The 19,333-nt window shown below is 47.7% G+C and overlaps 1 protein-coding gene across 16 annotated transcripts in view; it reads right to left on the bottom strand.

The window, feature by feature from the left end:
* Window positions 1–19,333, bottom strand: part of PRR5L (proline rich 5 like) — a 152,095-nt gene that overhangs the window by 51,873 nt on the left and 80,889 nt on the right. For 13 of the 16 annotated variants that reach the window (XM_045039146.1, XM_045039145.1, XM_045039147.1 and 10 more), the window contains 2 exons: window positions 2,023–2,311; window positions 610–690 (listed from right to left, as the gene is read on the bottom strand). In XM_045039146.1, the coding sequence (XP_044895081.1) occupies window positions 610–690; window positions 2,023–2,186 (245 nt within the window). In that variant the 5' untranslated portion in view covers window positions 2,187–2,311. Of the gene's footprint in view, window positions 1–609; window positions 691–2,022; window positions 2,312–6,957; window positions 7,043–19,333 lie in introns of those variants that run through there. The other 3 variants (XM_006937197.4, XM_006937196.3, XM_045039150.1) reach the window with 3 other exon arrangements.

Below are 19,333 nucleotides of genomic sequence, written 5' to 3'. Positions count from 1 at the left end.
TCTGTCTCTCTCTGTCTCAAAAATAAATAAAAACATTAAAAAAAAAAAAGAATCCTATGGAAGGAGGCATGTTTCTCATCCCTGTTTCATGTAAGAGGAAACTGAGGCACAAAGAAGTTGGTAAGTCACTTGGCCAGAAGTGTTAAGTCACAGACCTGTATCTGTGAAAAGCTAAGTGAGGGGTATAAACCACTTTATACCAAGTGGGTAAGTCACTTGGCCAGGTCTTAACAGAAGTGTTAAGAGTGACAAAATCCCAAGCAGTCTGGTTCCAACCACGAGGCCATCTTGCCTACAATGGCACCAAATGGTTAAGGAGGGCACAATACATCTTTACACAGTATGTGATATCTGCCTGTGTATCAACCCTCTGCCCCCCTTACAGATGTTATATACATGAATAAATGGATGAACCATCTATGGATCAGAAGTCTAGACAGGTAAGGGTCTCAGAACTTAATAGCCGCATGAGCCACATCAAAGTCAACAGAAGCAACAAGAACCAAGCAGACACAAACCTTAAGATAGGGCTCCCCATGGGGGACAGTCCCCCTGCCCCAGCTCAATCCCACCAGGGGAGAATAGTCCGTGACCTGGCCATCCACGTACCTGATGTTTTCATTCAGTGCATAGAGTTCGTTGCTTTGCAAGCCACCCCCTTTGAAGACGTTGATCACGGCAGTCTGCACACTACAGGGTAAACAGAAATGACCCCTGGTTAGAGGATCTGCCTGCCTGGGGCAAACTCAACAAGCAGCTCTGAGCTAAAGGCAGGTGTAAGGGCCAGGAAGCACATGGCACAAAAATGGCCCACTGTCCATCCCTGGAAACCATCATTTCCTTCCCAGGGTCCTTGGAGAGAAACAAAGACCGAGGCCAAAAGGATCCCAAAGCAGCTCCTCTCCCTCCACTCTCTCAAAGGCCGGCAGGTCTTCCTCACTTGCCTCGCTGGTGGCCCTGATGGCAAACAGCACTGATCGAGGGCAGGTGGTGGGATCTGCTCTCAGGATCTGCGCCTGGAGGAATCCAAAATGGCGCTTGCTACAAGCAGGAGCCAACTGGGTTCCTTCACCTAGAAGGTCCCTGTCCTCACAAGGCAGCCTCCATGCCTGGGGCTAATATGAAATGCTAATTCCTTGCCTTTAAACAGTTTTTCTTTGAAAGAGTTTCACCAAGGCCAGCCTCTCTTGCCCCTTCCACTCCCCCTCCTGTGAGGTGTAGGGGGTTAGTCCCTGGAGGAGCCACAGTTAAGTCTTAACTCCAGGTGCCCTGAGACTCCAGCCAGGTATTTCAGCAAGGAGCAGATTACAATCTTGTCTTTATCAAGGATCCAAAGCCTTTTTTAAAGAACATGGATCCATCCATAGCAGAACGTTTCACAGCCCCCTCTTCTTCCCCATCAGAAGAGGTGTGCATTCACTGAGAAAATCCAAAATGAACCAAAGGACAAAGAATTCAGGAATGCTTTAAAATAGTGATGCATTTAATTCATCCAAAGAGTAACTGCTAGATTTGAAAAGTAGTAGCCCACAGGAACACAAGACACAGTGCTGATTCAGTCGCTACTCGATGCTTAGTGTACAAAAAGTCAGCCAGACACCCATAAAAGCGCAGTGTCTCCTTTCCCATCCACCTGTGGCTCACAGGTACGGCTAGTCCTTGGTTTATACCCCTCACTTAGCTTTTCACAGATACAGGTCTTATCTTCCCAAATAGGTTATAGGTGACTTACATGGCCCCAGCCCTGGGTACTCGAACAGTCTTGGGCGTGACTAAGGAGCATGAACTGTCACTGTAAATTCCAACCCAACTGTCCCAGGCTGGCTAACAGACTCTGGTAGCCCGGAGGCCCCCAGTGGCCCACCTCGTCTCCACCCAAACAAGGAAGGCCAGCGGGTACGGTCTCCACAGGAAAACGTGCCTGTATACATAATGCCGACCTTCTGAAGCAGGGCTCTCAGGAGGAGCAGACGCTAAGCCAGTCCCCTGGCCCTCCACCCCAGGACTACCGGCCCCCGTTACCTGTTCCAGGCCGAGCTGGAGCTCAGCTGCAGGGCCTGCCGCGTGGCTTGGAAGCGGGGCAGATCGCTGAGCACCGGGGAGCTCATGAAGCGTGGCCGGGGCCTGCGGAAGGAGCCCATCTCGTGGAACGCGGTGGGCACACTGGGCGCGAAGCCACGGGTCATAAGTCCGGAGGAGGGGACGGCTTCTCCTCTGCACCACAAGGTTCCAACAGCCCACGGGCAGGGGCTTCTTCCAGGGCTGCCTTCCGGCCCTCAGGCTTTCTTAAAACCACAAACTTAGCCCACACCTGAAAAGAGAGGGAAGCTTTTATTGAAAACTCCCGCGTCGGGCAGAACATTTCTTAGACGAGGTTGGCCGGGATTTTCCGGCCGCGCTACGTTAAAAACAACTCCAGTGTCCTGAAATAACATCTATACCCTACACGCTCCCACTCATGCATTTATACGGGGCTCTGTCTGGTTACCCCAAAGTGGGAAGGCAGCAACAATGGGAACAGGTTGAGTCAATCCTACAGAAAAGTGATTTCTAAGTTGTGCTTGAATGTGGTTCTAAATGCCTACAAATGCCAAAGCATGGGCACTGGCTGGGTTTCTGCAGACCTTGCAACATTGCGCATTAAAGAGACGGCTTTTTCAAAAATGCCTGGGGGCGCCTGGGTGGCTCAGTCGGTTGAGCATCCGACTTTGGCTCAGGTCATGATCTTGTGGTTTGTGAGTCTGAGCCCCGCGTCAGGCTCTGTGCTGACAGCTTGCCCAGAGCCTGGAGCCTGCTCCGGATTCTGTCTCCCTTTCTCTCTGCGCCTGCCCCACTCACACTCTGTCTCTGTCTCTCTCAAAAATAAATAAACATAAAAAAAAAAAGTGCCTCAAGGAGAACACAAAAACTCCTTCTCTTGGCACTAAAGACCTTCCATGATATGCCCTTGGCATGCCAGCCCATGTGTATTGCTCAGTATTTTCCGAAGTATCAATGCCTCCTCACTCAGGCACATCTCACCATCCCTTACCTGCCATTCATTCATTCATTCATTCATTCTGTAAGAGCATATTTACTGAGTGTTCATTATTTATTAACCACTGGGAGCTGTAAAGCATCCAAAGATTTCTAAGACGTGATCCCTGCCCTCAAGAGGCTCAAGGTCTATTGAGAAAACAGCTATCTGTGTATTCACACACACAATCAATATTTATTTTCTTTCCTGATTTTATTTTTTAATAACTTTTAATTCTAGTTAATTAACTTATAGCATTGTATTGGATTCAGGTGTACAACACACTGATTTAATATTTCCATACAACACCCGGTACTCATCATGGGAAGTGTATACTTTTTTTTTTTTAATTTGTTTATCTTGGAGGGGGGAGGGGCAGAGAGAATTCCAAGCAGGCTCTGTACCATCAGCGTGGAGCCCGATGTGGGGCTCGAACTCACATCATGACCTGAGTGGAAATCAAGAGTAGGAGACGATCCACTGACTGAGCCACCCAGGCACCCCAGTAAGTGTACTCTTAATCCCCAACACCTACTTCACCCACCTCCCGTCTGGTAACCATCAGTTTGTTCTCTGTAGCGAAGGGTCTGTTTCTTGATTTGCTTCCCTCTTTTTTTTCCTTTGCTCGTTTGTTTTCTTAAATTCCATATAGGTGAAATCATACGGTATTTGTCCTTCTCTGACTTACTTCACTTAGCATGATACTCTCTAGCTCCATCCATGTCATTGCAAATGGCAAGATTTTGTCCTTTTTATGGCTGAATAATAGTCCATTGTATATATGTATACACCATATTTGCTTTATCCATTCATCAGTCGACGGACACTTGGGGTGTTTCCATAGTTTGGCTACTGTGAATAATGCTGCTATCAACATACAGGTGCATGTATCCCTTCGACTTAGTGTTTTTGTATTTCTTGTGTAATTACCTGGTAGTGCAACTGCTGGATTGTAGGGCAGTTCGATTTTTAAGCAATCAATATTTATTGACCACACCCTATGCAACAGCCACTCACTCACGTATCCGGGATATAATGGTGGCTCTGGACAACGTGGTGGCTGCCCTGTGGAGCTTACAAACCGGTAGGCATGGTTCCAGCCTATGCTTCCTCCCTCTCCCCACCTTCTGACTATATTTACTGCTTCCCTTCCCCAGAATTCCCTTCCTTTGCCTTCCCCTATGCTTATCTAAATCTACCCTACCTTGCAGAACTAGGTTCAAGGATACTGTCCCCTGAGCAGTTCCTAGGACTTAATGACTTTGTGGCTAATGGCAATGGCTTTGGAGTGAACCCGGGTTCGGGTCTGAACGGGGCCCCTCCCCAGCTGTGTGACCTGGGCACACTGAGTCCAAGAGTCCACAGCTGTTAGCAGTGCCAACTGCACAGGACCGATGAGAGACGACATGAGATGGTGTGATGTGTGCCCAGCAGAATGGCAGACCCGAGACCCTCGAGCGTGGTCCTGTTTCTGCTGGAGCCCAAAGCTTGCTTTCCTCAGAGCCTCTGTTCCTTTCATTTCAGTCTCTGATTCTCCAGTGAACCTAAAGTCTAAATCACTGAGTTAAAATGAGTTTGGGAGCCGGTCGGAGTAAAGGACAGAGGAAACGGCACCAAGGTTAGAGTCACTTTTTTCTCGAGGGGTTAGGGTTGAGCCCGGACGTATTCTCAAGGCCACCTCTCCCACCAGCTAATGCTGCTGTTTCCCACGAACCAGTGCTGGAAGAAAAAGACGGATCCCAGCCATACATGTCAGTCTCCAGGTGGAGAGGGGAGTACATTCTGCAGTCCCAGCTACAGCGTCTGAAGCAGGAGGAACCAAGGGGCCGCCCCTAGTTAAACACGCTGCTCCCGTCAGCAGAGGACTGAGGCTTGGGGACGGGCACCCAGGCGATCCATCAAGAAGGCGTGGGAGGTGCCAGATGCTGTCTGCAGACAGCGGGCGCGCTGGCAATGAACTGGCAAGACCAAGAGCCAAAAAAGGAATGGCGTGGACTACCTCTTGGAAAAAAATTTTTTAAACGAAAGCAGGCTCATGTACCATTTCCTTTTCGAGTGATCTGCCCCTCCACCTGCTTCTCAGGGTGAACCAACAGTGACAAATTTATCGGTAAGTACCACAGAAGTCAAAACAGGCCTGCTCCATTTCAGAGAGTCTCAATGGCTACGCAAGAGCCACTAGAATTTGGAAAGATCTATGCAAATCAGTGAATGAGGCAAAGAAGAAATAAAACCATGGGGCCCCTTCAGAATCCTTACCCCGGATGGCTTTGGGATTTAACTTGCCTGGTAAAGGTCATACTATTAAAAGAGGACCCATTTTGCTGCCCTTCTTTAAATGGGCCTGCTAAGTGCAATACATCTGCGTAATTACAGGATATTAACTCCATTTACGAGGACCTTAGACTCGAGGTGAAGGAGCCGCCTCCCACTCAGAGGCACTCGTGCAGGGAAGTGGAAAGGTGAGCTGAATGGATCATCCAGGTGTTTACTTCCCGGCTTCCCGCTGCAACAGCCACTTCTCCAGGAGGCTGTGCGACACTGAGGACCACGGGGCCAGCTCCCATCCCCCTCTGCCGCTCAGCCAGCAGCCCCCAGGCTCCCCACTGCAAGCCGGGCTGCGTATCCAGCAAGGCACACAGACGGGCAGCCCCACTGGCCTGCGTCCCCTTTTAAATAAGGATAATTTTCAGCAAAAGAACAACGAGCGTGGCTCCCATGACCTTGTCCCTGGGTGTAGAGTCACACACGACAAGCAGGTGCCTCTGACTCATTTCTCACCCATACCATCTGCCACCCTCAGACCCTGACTGGCTGAAGACCATCGGAAGTCGCCTTTGTTTCCACCATTCCTGCTTCCGGACAGAGCCACGAGGTCCCCCCCAGGGCCCTGCCGAGAGGGGCTGCCAGCAATGCTGGTGGGATGACAGGAGCGGCCTCAAGGTCAAAGCCGGTGCGCCCTGGATCCACCGGCTATCACGCTGGCCCCTCAGGCACAGGCATGTCCTGACCCAAATAGGACAGGTCAGAAAATGACAAGACGGGCGGGGCCCCCGTTTACAGACGACAAAAGTGAAGCCCAGAGGAGCTTGGCCAGTGTCTCTGAGGTCGGAGAGCCAGCACTGGCCAGAACTCAGGTTCCCTGACTCCCGATCTAGAAAGTTCCCCAGGCCCCACCTGGGCCATTCTGTAAACTCCTCAAAGAGAGGCCCCAGCGCTTACTCGTCTCTGTATCCCCAGGCCTAAGCTCACTGCTTAAGATACAGACCAAGGAAGGACGGGAACGAATAAGGAATCAACTGCCTGCCTGTCGTGGTGCCAGGTACTGTCACAGCCAGTGACTGCCTCAGGGATGTGTGAGGATAAAACGAGTACCTATTTGTAAAGCACTTGGATAGGACGGTGCACGGCAAATAGCAAGTGCTAAAAGTGCTTGTGAAATAAATTAAATACTTTGTTATTTCTAAATCTCCAAGCAATGACAGCAGTTGAAATACAAGAACACGTCCCCCCTGCTTCTGGCGACCTCAGCAACATCTGGAAAAAACTCTGCTCGGAAGGATGCGAGGCCTCCAAGCTGCCGTTGTGGTCACAGAGTACTGAGGCCTTGCCTCCTCAGGCCTTGGGTAACTCACTTATTTACTGACCCTTCACCTCCGTGTGGACATCCCTCAGTCTCAGAGTGTTTCCACACAGCCCCACACTTGTAAATCTTAACCTAACCCTACAAGGCAGGTTGAGTAGGGATTCCATAGGATCGGAACACTAAGGATACGTGATATGGCCATGGCTGGGAGGCTATGTGGTCAGGGAACCAGATCCCACCCAAAGTCTCCCAACCTCAAGTCTGCTCTGCCAGGAAATTCTTCTTTTTTCCCTATATGTTTTAAAATATTTTCATTAAGCAACATACGTAAAAAAAAGAGTTCATAGACACATACAAACACATGTATCTTAGGGGCACCTGGGTGGCTCAGTTAGTTGAGGATCTCAGGTGATCTCAGCTCAGGTCTTGATCTCAGGGTCATGAGTTCAAGCCCCGTGTGGGGCTGCCCGCTGGGCAAGAAGCCTAATTAAAAAAGAAAAAATCAATTGCATGTATCGTAAACAACAATACACTACCACCTGCTTAAGAAAGAATGTTTCCTTGGAAACCCCATGTGTTCCTATTTTTCTCATAATAGCACACCTACTTATTTATCACGACAAAGGTACACATGCACGTATACCTGTAACATGCAAAGTGAGAAAGGCTTCTCGCTCTGGCCACTGAATGTGGAGAAGCTCTCTGCCCAGAACTTTCTAAGATGACAGAAATGTTCTATATCTGTGCTGTCCAACGTGGTGGCTACTTGTGGCAGCCACGTGGCTATTGAGCACTTAAAATGTGGCTAGTGTGGCTGAGGAAGTAAACTTTAATTTTGTTTTGTTTTAATGTAATTTTTAAGGCCATATAGATGTGTACACACAGTATTTCAATTAAAATGGGTAATTTGTTCTTTCCTTTTAACACATCATGGCTACCTTCCCACAGCACCATGGATTGATCTATTTCATACTTTATAATGGTTTCTTGATTCCATTTAGGGGACACCATGTTTGATTTAACCAGTCCCCTATGGATGGGTATTTTGGTAGCCTCCAGTTTTTTATTACTGCAAAGAATGAGCATATCTGCCAGTCTCAGGGATCCTGCCTCTTACACCCAATGCCACGGCAGCCAGAAATAGCACTGCAGAAAGGGACTTGAGAGGTCTCTTGCCTGTAGCTCCGAAGGATGGGTGGCTTGGGAATCAGGCAAGCCCTGGCACCAATGTTCATTCTGCTGCTCACTGACTGTGAGAGGCAGAAACACTGGGGTCCCAAAGGTATACTCACTTCCTAGTCCCCAGAACCTGTAGATATTATGTTAGGTGGCAAATGATGTAATTAAGTGAAAGATCTTGAGATATGGAGCTCATCCTGGGTTATCCAGGTGGGCCATAAATATAATCACATGTCTCCTTATAAGATGGACGCAGAAGGAGACTGGGGACAGAAGAGGAGACACAGATCCACAGGAGGAGGTGATGTGAAGACAGAGGCAGAGCCTGGAGGGATGCTGTTGCAAGCCAAGGAATGCCAACAGCCACGAGAAGCAGCTAGAAGGAAGAAGTAGATTCTCCCACTGTGCCTCTGGAGGCAGTATGGCCCCGTGACACCTTGATTCTGGCCTTCTGACATCCAAAATTACAACAGAATAAATTTTTGTTGTTTTAAGCCACCAAGGTTGTGGTCATGTCTTATTGCAGCCACAAGAAATAAATACACTTCACTGTGTGGCCCTGGGCCACTCTGAACTGCAGTCTCTACATCGGAAAAAAGGGGAACAGGAAGTGTGACCTTGGAGCGTTGCGGTGTTGAGAAAGATGATTTAGGAAGTGCCTGGCAGGGATCCGGGAACTACTGGGCACGACACAGGTACAGTGGAGGTTCTGAGCACAGCTGCCAGAGCCGGGCTGAGGGCCACCACTTATGGTGTGGCCTGGGCAGGTGACTTAGGCTTGGTCTGAGGGTTGAATGAGATGACTCAAGCAAGGCTTAAAACGGTCCCGGTATACAGTAAGTGCTGGATAAATACTACCTGTTGTTTATTCCTATCACCACCACCACCACCACCACTGTATCAGTCTGCTCAGGCCACTGTAACCAAAGACCACAGACTGCACGCTGTCAACACAAGAAATGGATTTTGTCACAGTTCCAGAAGCTAGAAGCTCAAGATCAAGGTGTCAGCAGCTTTGGTTTCTCCGGAGGCCTCTCCTTGACTTGCAGGTGGCCACTTTCTCGCTGCGTCCTCACATGGCCTTTCTTCTGTGGACACGCATCTCTTGCTGTGTGTCCACGCGTCCTTTTATAAGGACACCAGTCAGACTGGATTAGGGCCCACCTGACAGGCTCATTTTAACTTCATCACCTCTTTGAAGGCCCCATCTCCAAATATAGTCACATTCTAAGGTACTGGGAGGAACACGACTCAGCCACCACTGTCATCATCACAAAAAGTTCTTGGCCTAATGTCTCTGAGTTAAAGAAACCGGTGTTTTGGTGGATATTCTCCTGTGAAGGGCCAATGCAGTTAACATGTAGAGAAATGTGCATCTAAAATGATTTAAATGGTGCAGCTTTGGGTGCTGACATTCAGCGATCTGGAAAGCCGGGGTCCTGGACACGGGAAGGGCTGTGGTGGTTACAGGGTTATTGGGTGTTATCACTGGCCTTACTCTCCCAGGCTCACCGCACAGGGATTTCTTCGAAAACTGCCACAGACAGGATCCAGAATATGTTTCTTGGAGAAAAAAAAAAATGTGGTGCCTCTCTTTCTTCTCCCAGCGGCCAGGGCACGGGGAGTGGGGCACAGCCCCGCAAACCAGCCCCGCAGGCAGAAGAAGGCAGTACACTTGGTGGAAAATGCAAATAAATTCCACTCAGGCTCCAACCCTTAACTCTGAAAAGGGAAGTAGAACCATGGCACAACTTAAAATAAAGAAGTGAGTGGCTTATAATGACTCTGAGGCTTCCAGGAAAAAGCCATTCTGAGTGTAAATAACAAAGAAGTCAAAGAAAACGGGAGTCGGATGTGACCGCCCAGAAAACAAGGAGAAGCTAGTTCCCAGGGAAACTGTACGGATGGTACAATTTCCACGTTCCCCTCAGCAGTTCCTGCAGCCAGGAGGCCCCGGGTGCAACTCCTTTCCCTGTGACCTGAACACAGAGATGAAGAGCCAATGTCCTTCAGCATCGGTCAGGATTTGGATACTGTCCCTTAACGTGACCGATGTGTTCTCTAACCGCAACCAGCATCATCTTCATAATAACGCCTGTGATGAGTGAGAGCACAGTTTACTGAGTGCCAGCTGTGAAGCATGCACTTGACATATATTACCTCAGTGTTTCTAAAAGGATCGTAGGGGTCATAGCCAAAACCTTTAACAGACTAGGATAGAAAATATCAGCGTGCCTCACATTTTGCGGACACGTGTATACGACACACATGCCCATGTGTACAGAGTCTAAGTGAATTGCACATTTCGTATGTATGGATGTAGCACTCAAAATGTTTGAAAACCCCTGTGTGCTGTGACCATCCTGACCTTACAGAGAAGAAAATGGATGTGCCCAATGTTGAACTTGTCTAAGGTCATACAGTCCATGACAAGAACCCCACAGCCCAAGGCCCTTGGTGCTCATGTTACTTCAATGCCTTCAAAGGCTCCCCACAACTCTTAGAATAAATCCCCACACCCCATCCTCCTACCTTCACCAACCACCTGCTACTCTGCATGCCAGCTCACTGATCTTCCTTCATTTCCTCCGACACCACCAGTTCTTCCCTGCCCCAGGACCTTTGCACATACCATGCCCTCTGTGTGAAATACTTTCCATTCACTTCTCCAGGCTCAAACCCACAGACCCTTTATCACTTATCTTGATAAGCACTTGCTTACAGTGCTCTCTTTCCCCTGATTTTTTCTCCTGATTAGGAGACCCCAGTGAACACCCTCCTCACCTCCTTTGTTGTCTTGTCATCCAATAAATGACTACAGAATTCTTTCTTATTTTTGTGAAGTCCATAAAGGCAGGGACTATGTCTATCTTGTTCTTGGGTGCTTATTACAGTGCAGGAATTCTGCAGACACTTGATGAATGAGCAAATGAACCAGCCACATGAGAGGCACTACCGGGAGACACAGGAACTTCCTGCATGTGTCAGCTGAGAATTCCAGCACCTAAAATTACATAAAGCTTTCCCATATGAAAATATCCTGGTACTGAAATCTGACAAGCCTGGCCTGGAATCCAGCATCTACAGTTTATTAGCTGGGTGACCCGAGTAAATGACTCCCAAGTTGCCTTATCTTCAAATGAGTGGGGTATGCATCTCCACGAGATAATCTAGAGCATAGCTGGGCCCGTGAAGGGGTCCCCAAATTATAGCTAGTGTCAATATTTTTGTAACACTCTGTGTTCTTCACAAAACGCTCGCCGTTTCCAAGAGGTGACAGAGGACTAGGGTGTTGGGCGACAGGCACTCTCACACATTACTGGAAGCAGAGCAGTTTGGGGCAGCTGCTGTGGATGGAAATGTGACAAGATCTGCCACAGTGACAAAGGCTGTGCCCTCTGACCTAGCAGCTCTACTTTCAGAAATTGTACTCGAGGCACATCCAGCGACTTACATAACCAGGGTTTTTACTACGGCCTCCTTTACAACAGCAACAGGTTGCAAATAACCTAAATGCCCAGCCACAGAGGACCGACTAGGTGAACTGGAGTATCTCACACTCTGGAAGCCCGTGCAGCTCTAGGAAAGAAGGGGAGGGCTCTGTGTACCGACTGGCGTGCTCTCCAATCCGAAGGAAAGTGTGCTAAACATAGAACCGCACGTGCAGTATGCTACAATCTAGGTAAAACAGACAAAAAAGAGCATTTACAAATGTCATTGCATGGCATAAAGAATCTCTGGAAGGGGCAAACCAGAAACTGAGAACACCTGTTTCCCCCAAGGAAAAGAGCTGGGTGACAGGGACACAGTAGGGAGATTTTTCTCTATAAACCTCTTTGTGTCTTTGAATTTTGAAACGTGAACACGTACGACTTATTCAAAGAAATAAGTAAAAACAACAGTGATGCCTTCCCCCAGCCCCTCAAGAGAAAGACAAAAAAAGGTTATTGATTTGTTCAAAGTCCCTCAGCTGCTCGGGAGAAGTGAGGATTTGAACTTGGCTCTGATCCCAAATGCGATGCTCTATCAATTATAGTTCGTTCGTTCATTCATTCATTCGACATAAATTTATTTCTTTTTTAAAAATTTACCATCATAACCATTTTTTTTCATGTTTATTTTTGAGAGAGACAGAGGGAGAGAGAGCACGCATGTGCAAGCAGGGGAGAGACAGAGAGAGAGGGAGACAGAGGATCCGAAGGATCAGTAACCAACTGAGCCACCCAGGCACCCCCACAAATTTATTTCTTTAGCACTTATTCTACAACAGGAGCTTCCTTGTATATATACAGGGACACATAGGCCAGAAAAACAAACCCTGGGGAAAAAAGCAAACAAAAGGAAGACTGATTTCTTTCCTTTCTGCACGATATGCCACATACTTGCCATACTTTGTGGAACATCACAGAGAGTGGGCAGGATCTGCCCAGGCTAAAGGAGGCAGTCACTACTCAATCCAGTCTGGTTTTTGCCACCTCGGGGCACAAGTTCAATTTTGCCAGATCTGAATTTTCCAAGAGATGCCAAAAACCCAGATTTTTTAAAATGCTAAACCATGTGACTTGTAAGTGTTAGCAATGAACTCACCAAGCCTACTAGCACTTTAGGGGCCTAACATATAGGTTTGGGACCTTTATTTTCTCCATCACGACTATGACCACCAGCCTTCTCACACCCCTTCCCCAGGGCCTAAGTCAGGTGTAACATAAGCCCTCACAAACCAGCCACTATGGGCTTGGGCACACAAGTGGTCTTCCCGAGGTCTGCTGGCTTATCAGTTGATTAAGAGTCTGGCCTGGGGCACCTGGGTGGCTCAGTTGGTTGAGCATCAGACTTCAGCTCAGGTCATGATTTCACCGTCCGTGAGTTTGAGCCCCACGTCAGGCTCTCTGATGTTAGCCTGTCAGCACAGAGCCCACTTCAGGTCCTCTGTCCCCCTCTCTCTCTGCCCCTCCTCTGCTTATGCTCTCTCTCTCAAAAAATGAACATTAAAGAAAAATAAAGAGTCTGGCTTAGCTAGTGGCCATGATTACCTCAGCGTCACCAGCTCTACGTTCAGTCCCTACCCTCATTGCCCTACAGAACTGAGAGCCTCTGAGAGACGTGGCAGCAGGTGACCCCCTGACACAGCACAAACCCAGAACTGGCCTCCTCTGGTGTTTCAGCTCCCACCTACCATGTCATCTAGTTGACCAGCCTCTTACCTCATCAACTGTCTTCTCTCAGTCCTACCCCATCACTGATTCCGTTCTGGAACCACAAGCACTCCTGTAGTAGAGACATATCCATATGCACTCTTCAAACAGGGCAAGCCAACAGCTTGCTGGCTTGGGATATTTCTAGAAGAAACACACAGCAAACAGAAGCCACCAAGCCAGCCCAGGAAACTAGATCTGAACCCCACATACCCCACCCCAGCTCACCAGATGGAAACTAAGTCAGAAGTAGGTATTCAAGAATACTGAGACCATTTTGCAAATCGCCTACCGTGACTATTTTGTTAAATTTTCCCTGAAAAGAATATACTACTGGGGAGCCCAGATGGCTCAGTTGGTTGAGCGTCCCAACTCTTGATTTCGGCTCATGTCGCGATCTCACGGATTGTGGGTTCAAGCCCCGCATTGGGCTCTGTGCTGAAAAGTGTGGAGTCTGCTTGGGATTCTCTCTCCCTCTCTCTCTGCCCCTCCTCTGCTCATGCACTCTCTCTCTCTTTCTTCCTTTCTCTCTCAAAATAAATAAATAAAATTAAAAAAAAAAAAAGGAATATACTGCTTTTCATCATGGGCTGGCCAGGATGGTCGGGATGGTATCAACCCCCTATCTGCATCTAGCAGCTCGGTTCATCTCCACTTGAAAGTAACAAGGTAGGTTTAATTCATCCCATTTCACAGATGAAGAAACTAAAGCACAGGGGTTAACTTGTCCAAATTCAGAAGAGTCGTAAGAGGGACCAAGAGTCAGATCCTACCTGATTCCAGGGCCTGACCTCCTACACCGCCTGTTTTAAGCAACATTCACGTCTGCCACACGCAGAGGTAAGAGGTGACCATCACCCACGGCTTCCCTTCATCAACAGCTTCTTGCCAGGTCCGGGCATGAGGAACACTCAGTCTCTCACAGGATGAGGCTTTGTTTCTCAGGCCCTTACCAGCTTGTGAGGTCATCGTGTTTGTTTACTTGTTCACTGACTAGCCCCGATGGCGTGTAAGTTCCTCAAAGTCCAAGACCTGCCTCTCTTCCTCCCTGCTGTATCCCACTGCAAGCACAGTGCTGGGCACGTACAAGGTAAACATCGCCAGGGCCCCTGGGGGGCTCGGTCAGGCGAGCCTCCAACTCTGGATTTCGGCTCAGGTCATAGTCTCACTGTTCGTGGGATCAAGCCCCACATTGGGCTCTTTGCTGACTGCTCGGAGCCTGCCTGGGATTCTCTCTCTCCAAATAAATAAATTAAAACAACAACCACAACCACATCTCTGAATGATGGAGTGACATGTGGCTTCTAGGCCACCGGGCAGAACAGGCTTCCTATTTTTCAGAAACCAGAAAAATTCCCTTCCCAGATGACTGAACTGGAGTCCACCTAAGTATCACTGTCCACAGGAATGTGGACCTTGGCCGCGTGGGCCAGGAATCCTGGGTCTGTGTGCCGGTCAGCGGAGCCTACAGACACGGCAGGGGACAGGTGTTTGCTGCATAGCACAGAGCGTTTGTTTTAAGGACCAAACTTCACAACGCTTAGGAGACAAAAGCCAGCTGAGGGACAGACACTCCCACAAGCAAGAAGATGTCAAGGGTCAAGTGTGGACTATGCAAAAGGCTCCACGGGAAGAATGAGACCACTTTCTCAGTGCTCACACTGGACACCAGTGCAGACACAGAGTCTTGAGAATCTGAACTTAGGCAACAGCAAATATTAGCGCAAACAGGATGCAAGCTCAAGCCCTTATCTTTGCTTATCAAAGTTTTCTTAGTGCCCACACGACTCAAAGCACTGACGATTCAGATGCAGCTAGCAGTAATTATTCATCAGATCATCACCATCAGCCTGGCCTGCAAACCACTATGTAATCGCCAGAAAAATCCCCTCCTCTGGTACAACTCAAGCAAAACTGTGGGGAAGAGCAACACATCTCAGTTACTCATCTCTAAGCCCCACTTTAAGCATCAAGTTTCTTGGAGTGCAAATTGTTAGGGTGTGGCCCATAAATGCCATCCAGAGCGATTCCACAGGGCCTACCAGATGATAAACTGAAAAGTCTAGACACAAGCGGTGGCTGAGACTGACCATTACGTGAGCAATCGCATTTCTGACACACACCCTCTAAAACCCTGGTGGGGGACACAGCGGACAAAAGCTACTGCCCGGCAGACAAGAGCTCTCCGTGTGGGGAAGCGTGCTCCAGATTAACTTGTGCTGTTTGTTCAAAAGGAGCTTCACCCTCCCATGGATGAAATGCTTTTTCATAAGAAAACGGGATCAAGGGAAAGGAAATTTCTCTTCATGACACGTAGCCAGGTGTAAAGAGAACTGCACAGAGACTCAGAAAACCGACGAGGCTCTTGGGATCTGATCACTTCAGGGAGCTCATGAGGTCAACTCAATTTCATTCAACAACCAAACATTAGGAGGTCTGGGTGTGTGCCAGGATCTGAGAAGAGGAAGCATAGAGGGTAAAGAAGAATAAAATACGTGCTTCTGTGGGGCTCAGGGGCTCACTGTAAACACTCAGAAGTTCACATTATACATGCAAGCTGACGACTATGAGGGAAGAACGGCAGTTGAGACAAGACTGAGGCGGAAAGGTTAGCTCGCCTTTTCCAGTTTACAAGGCAAGGCTAATACGCGGTCAACTGAAAAATAAGGCTCTCCATTTTCTTCCTCTAAAGAACATGGACACTGGAGCCTAGAAAGGAAATCTGGGGAAGGAAACACAAGCTTTCATAGGTAAGCACTTCCCAAGCTTGAGTATCCTTTTTCATTTGTGACAGACAAGGACAGGAATGAAAAAAGCCCACACATTTCAACAAATATTTCATGAGCACCTACTATCCCGAACACAAAGACAAGCCAGATATAGTCTTACCAATAATAAAGAAACAAGAAGAGAGAGAATAATAAGTTGGTCACGATTAAAGACAAAGACAGGAAGGCCTGAAGCCAGCACAGTAAACTCGATTCTCAGTGGGGCCAAGGCAGGGAATGCCACCGCGTTAGAGAATCCAGTCCCCCCCCCCCACTTTTTTTTTTTAAAGCTGGAAACCTGAATTTAGATGTCAAGTCTCCCAATTTTTATATTTTAACAGTCCAGCAGTAGGCCAACCCCATTATTTTGTAGCTAGGAAAACTGACACCCCGAGCAATCGAGCGACTCGTACAGCTTGCCCCCGGGAGAATGGAGATCAGGATTCAGATCTCAGTTCCTTGACCTGCGTTGTCTCCAAGATGCCAGCTAGCCCCCATGCGGGGACTCTTTCACCAGCTCCCCGCTCTTCAAAGTTGACACCGACACCTTTCGAGGTATCTTGAAAGGAATCAATTGTTCCGCTGGCAAGAACTTTCTTTTTTTTCATTTTCTCAGAACGCCACAAGGGATCACCTTGCTCACCCACTGATTTTGCCTCCAGATACTTTACAGCGAAAGGGGCCATACACCCCCACAGTGGTGGACTCCAGCAGCTGGCACGCTGGGCAGAATTCCCCAAAATGATGGCGCGGTTGACGTGATCTCCCCCAAAGACGTCTGGGGAATTAAGGTAAACCAGTTCCAAAGGAGTATTTGGAATTAAACAGCAAGCGTGAATGGGTTTCCAGGGAGGATTTACGCGGCTGAGGTCACGAGCAGGTTGCGACAGGGTTTGAGGCAGCTTAGTTCAGAACAGCATACACACACATCCCAGCGCTTGCTGGACTCTGGCCCCCAGTCCTGGGGAAGAAGACAAAAACAAATGCTTCCTTCAGGTGCCCTCCCGGGTTCAGCTCAAGCTGACATATATATACTCTGGTTCCTGAACGAGGGAGCCCAAAGCGGTCCCTTCATCCTAGCATTTACTAAAAACCTAACCGCAGTCACAGATGCCTTCGACAAGACACTGAACTCAGCGTGCATCAAAAGGAACGAGCCAAGCTGGACAAAGTTCTGTAACAGGTAAAGAGAAGCGGGAAACTGGAGATGTTGCTGCCATTTGGCAACGAGCTAAAGCGAAACCAGAACACTGATGAATGCATTCGAAAAATCATCTATTTGTACCCCAAAATTGAGGAGAGAGAACGAGAATGAAAGCCTAGAGAGGTAAATCCATGCTTTTAGGTAATGTACAATTATACGCAAAATCAATCGTACAAATACTTACGATAGGTTGTTTAGGGGTTGACCCTATCTTCCCACAGGCCATGGTCAAAAGAAGGAGAGATCTTTTGGTGAGTTCTGCCACTCACTGAAACCCTCTGGGTGCAGTTCATCATAAGCACACCGGGGCCCACGAGAGGAGGAGGCAAGTAAGGCCCTGTCTCTCAGGGTCATGCCCTTCAAGGTTGCAGCCTTGATGCCTACCTAGTCTCAGCCCCAGAGCGTACCCACCACCCACTCCGACAAAGAATAACTCATATTTTCTATTCAAAGCTCAAGCAGAGGAAAGGTGGCTGATTTGCAATATAGGCCTATTCTTTCACTACAGAGATAAAGGAGGAAGCCATACCCCATCCTTCACATAGGTGTCCCTAAATTTCTTTTTTTTTATTTTAAAAGAAACTTCTTATGTTTTATTTTTTATATTTGAGGGAGGGGGGTGCGGAGAGATTGAGACAGAATCTGAAGCAGGCTCCAGGCTCCAAGCTGTCAGCACAGAGCCTGACGCGCGCCTCGAACTCACGAACCGTGAGATCATGACCTGAGCCGAAGTCGGACCTGAGCCACCCAGGCGCCCCTAAATTTCTGACAAAGAATTCATTCCACTGGCTTGCTTTCCAGAGGCTGACAAAGCTGGATGAACCTGGCTGTGAGTGTGCTTCTCAATGAAGCAGGTATATAATAACATCATTCATTATCTTGCTACAGAAATGTAATATTTTCAAAAGGTGGGGAACAAGAGAACGCCCTCTCCACACTTAAAGAATATAAAAAAAGCTTCCAAAATCCCGGAATATGTTAGAACTAGAACTATCCTGGATTAAAAAAAAAAAAAAGTCAGCTTAAATTTAATAGACCGTTTAAATTCCTAGTTGACGGTAATTAGAGAGCAAGCAGCATTTCTTTAAACGCTGCGAGACAGAACTTAATCCAATTTAGGTAATCACTAACCTTTGCTGGTTTTTTCCTCCCTCTCTCTCCTCTAAATGGAATCCAAGGATTGATCTACAAAGGCCATAAACTGGCAAAGCATAAGAAAAGAATATTTAAAGCCAGAGATTGGGTGACTATTACCACAAAGGGCCAAGTCCAATTAAAATAGAAACAGGTCTCACAAGCTCCCTAAGTTATATTGCCTACGAACTGGGGCTCCTAACCAGGCATCATCACAACAGAAGGTATGCTGAGGGAGATGGGGGTCCTCTCTCTGGGTACGTCGTGCGGCATGCCACTTTCCAGGTCTTGTACGGTGTGACAGCCATCCCCTGCCAGACCAATGCTACCAATTCTCTACATTCAAAGTATCTGCAGGGCTTCTCTCCTTCTTCCATGGAATAACAACTGTCAGAATGATCCACACTGTCCCTTCAGTTCCTCCACTGTTCACCCACCTCCTAACCCCTCATTTTAGAGCTCCCACACTGCCCTTGCACCCGCTTCTGATCCAGGAACTTCCATGTGAACCGCTAGGCCTTTCTTGAGTACTTGGCACCCTAGGTTTTTCATGAAAGGCCTTCAAGGATAGATATCAAAATGTGCTGCAGAGGACAAGGGGCTTGGGTTAATGGCTGTGTTACATCAGGAAAGTAATTAACCTCTCTGAGCCTCCATTTTCCCATCTCAACATAGAGAAAAGAATATTCACCTGCTTACATTGCTGAGAGGCTCAAGTAACATTACCATGATTGTACCTGGCTCATAATAGTTGCCCAGTACATAAGTTGGCTTGTTTGTTTTAACTGAACAAGTTTCAAAGTAAACCTTGGATCCCCAGTCCCTGACAAAAATGTTAATTAACTCAAGTTCACCTCTGATGTCTCATCACTGCTTTGTATCATTTGCACTCCCAACCTCCTTTCTGGTTCCAAAGTGGAATCTTCCTTTGTAAAAACTTGCTTTCTGCTTATCAGGATATCACTCTCTCTGTTCCCAAATTCCTAACCCAGTATAAAATCCACAAAATATTGTGTTCTCAACCTTCCTTCAGCAATAGAGATATTCACACCGACTTGTTAACAGATGATACTTTTCAGCAAGCATTACTTTTAACATTTGCATATAGAGAGGCAGTTCTAGAGAACAAACTTTTAATGGCAAACATTAAACACAGTAGGGATCTTTGAGGGGCCCACACTCTATTTCTCAAATCAATTCTGTATCCGTCTAGCTCTGCAAAAACAATTAAAGGGAAAAAGTCAGTTCAAT

This window comes from Felis catus, chromosome D1 (assembly GCF_018350175.1).
Source record: "Felis catus isolate Fca126 chromosome D1, F.catus_Fca126_mat1.0, whole genome shotgun sequence".
Taxonomy (NCBI): Eukaryota; Metazoa; Chordata; class Mammalia; order Carnivora; family Felidae; genus Felis; species Felis catus.
Note: the sequence above shows the minus strand (reverse complement) of the source record. Positions and strands in the feature narration are given on the sequence as shown.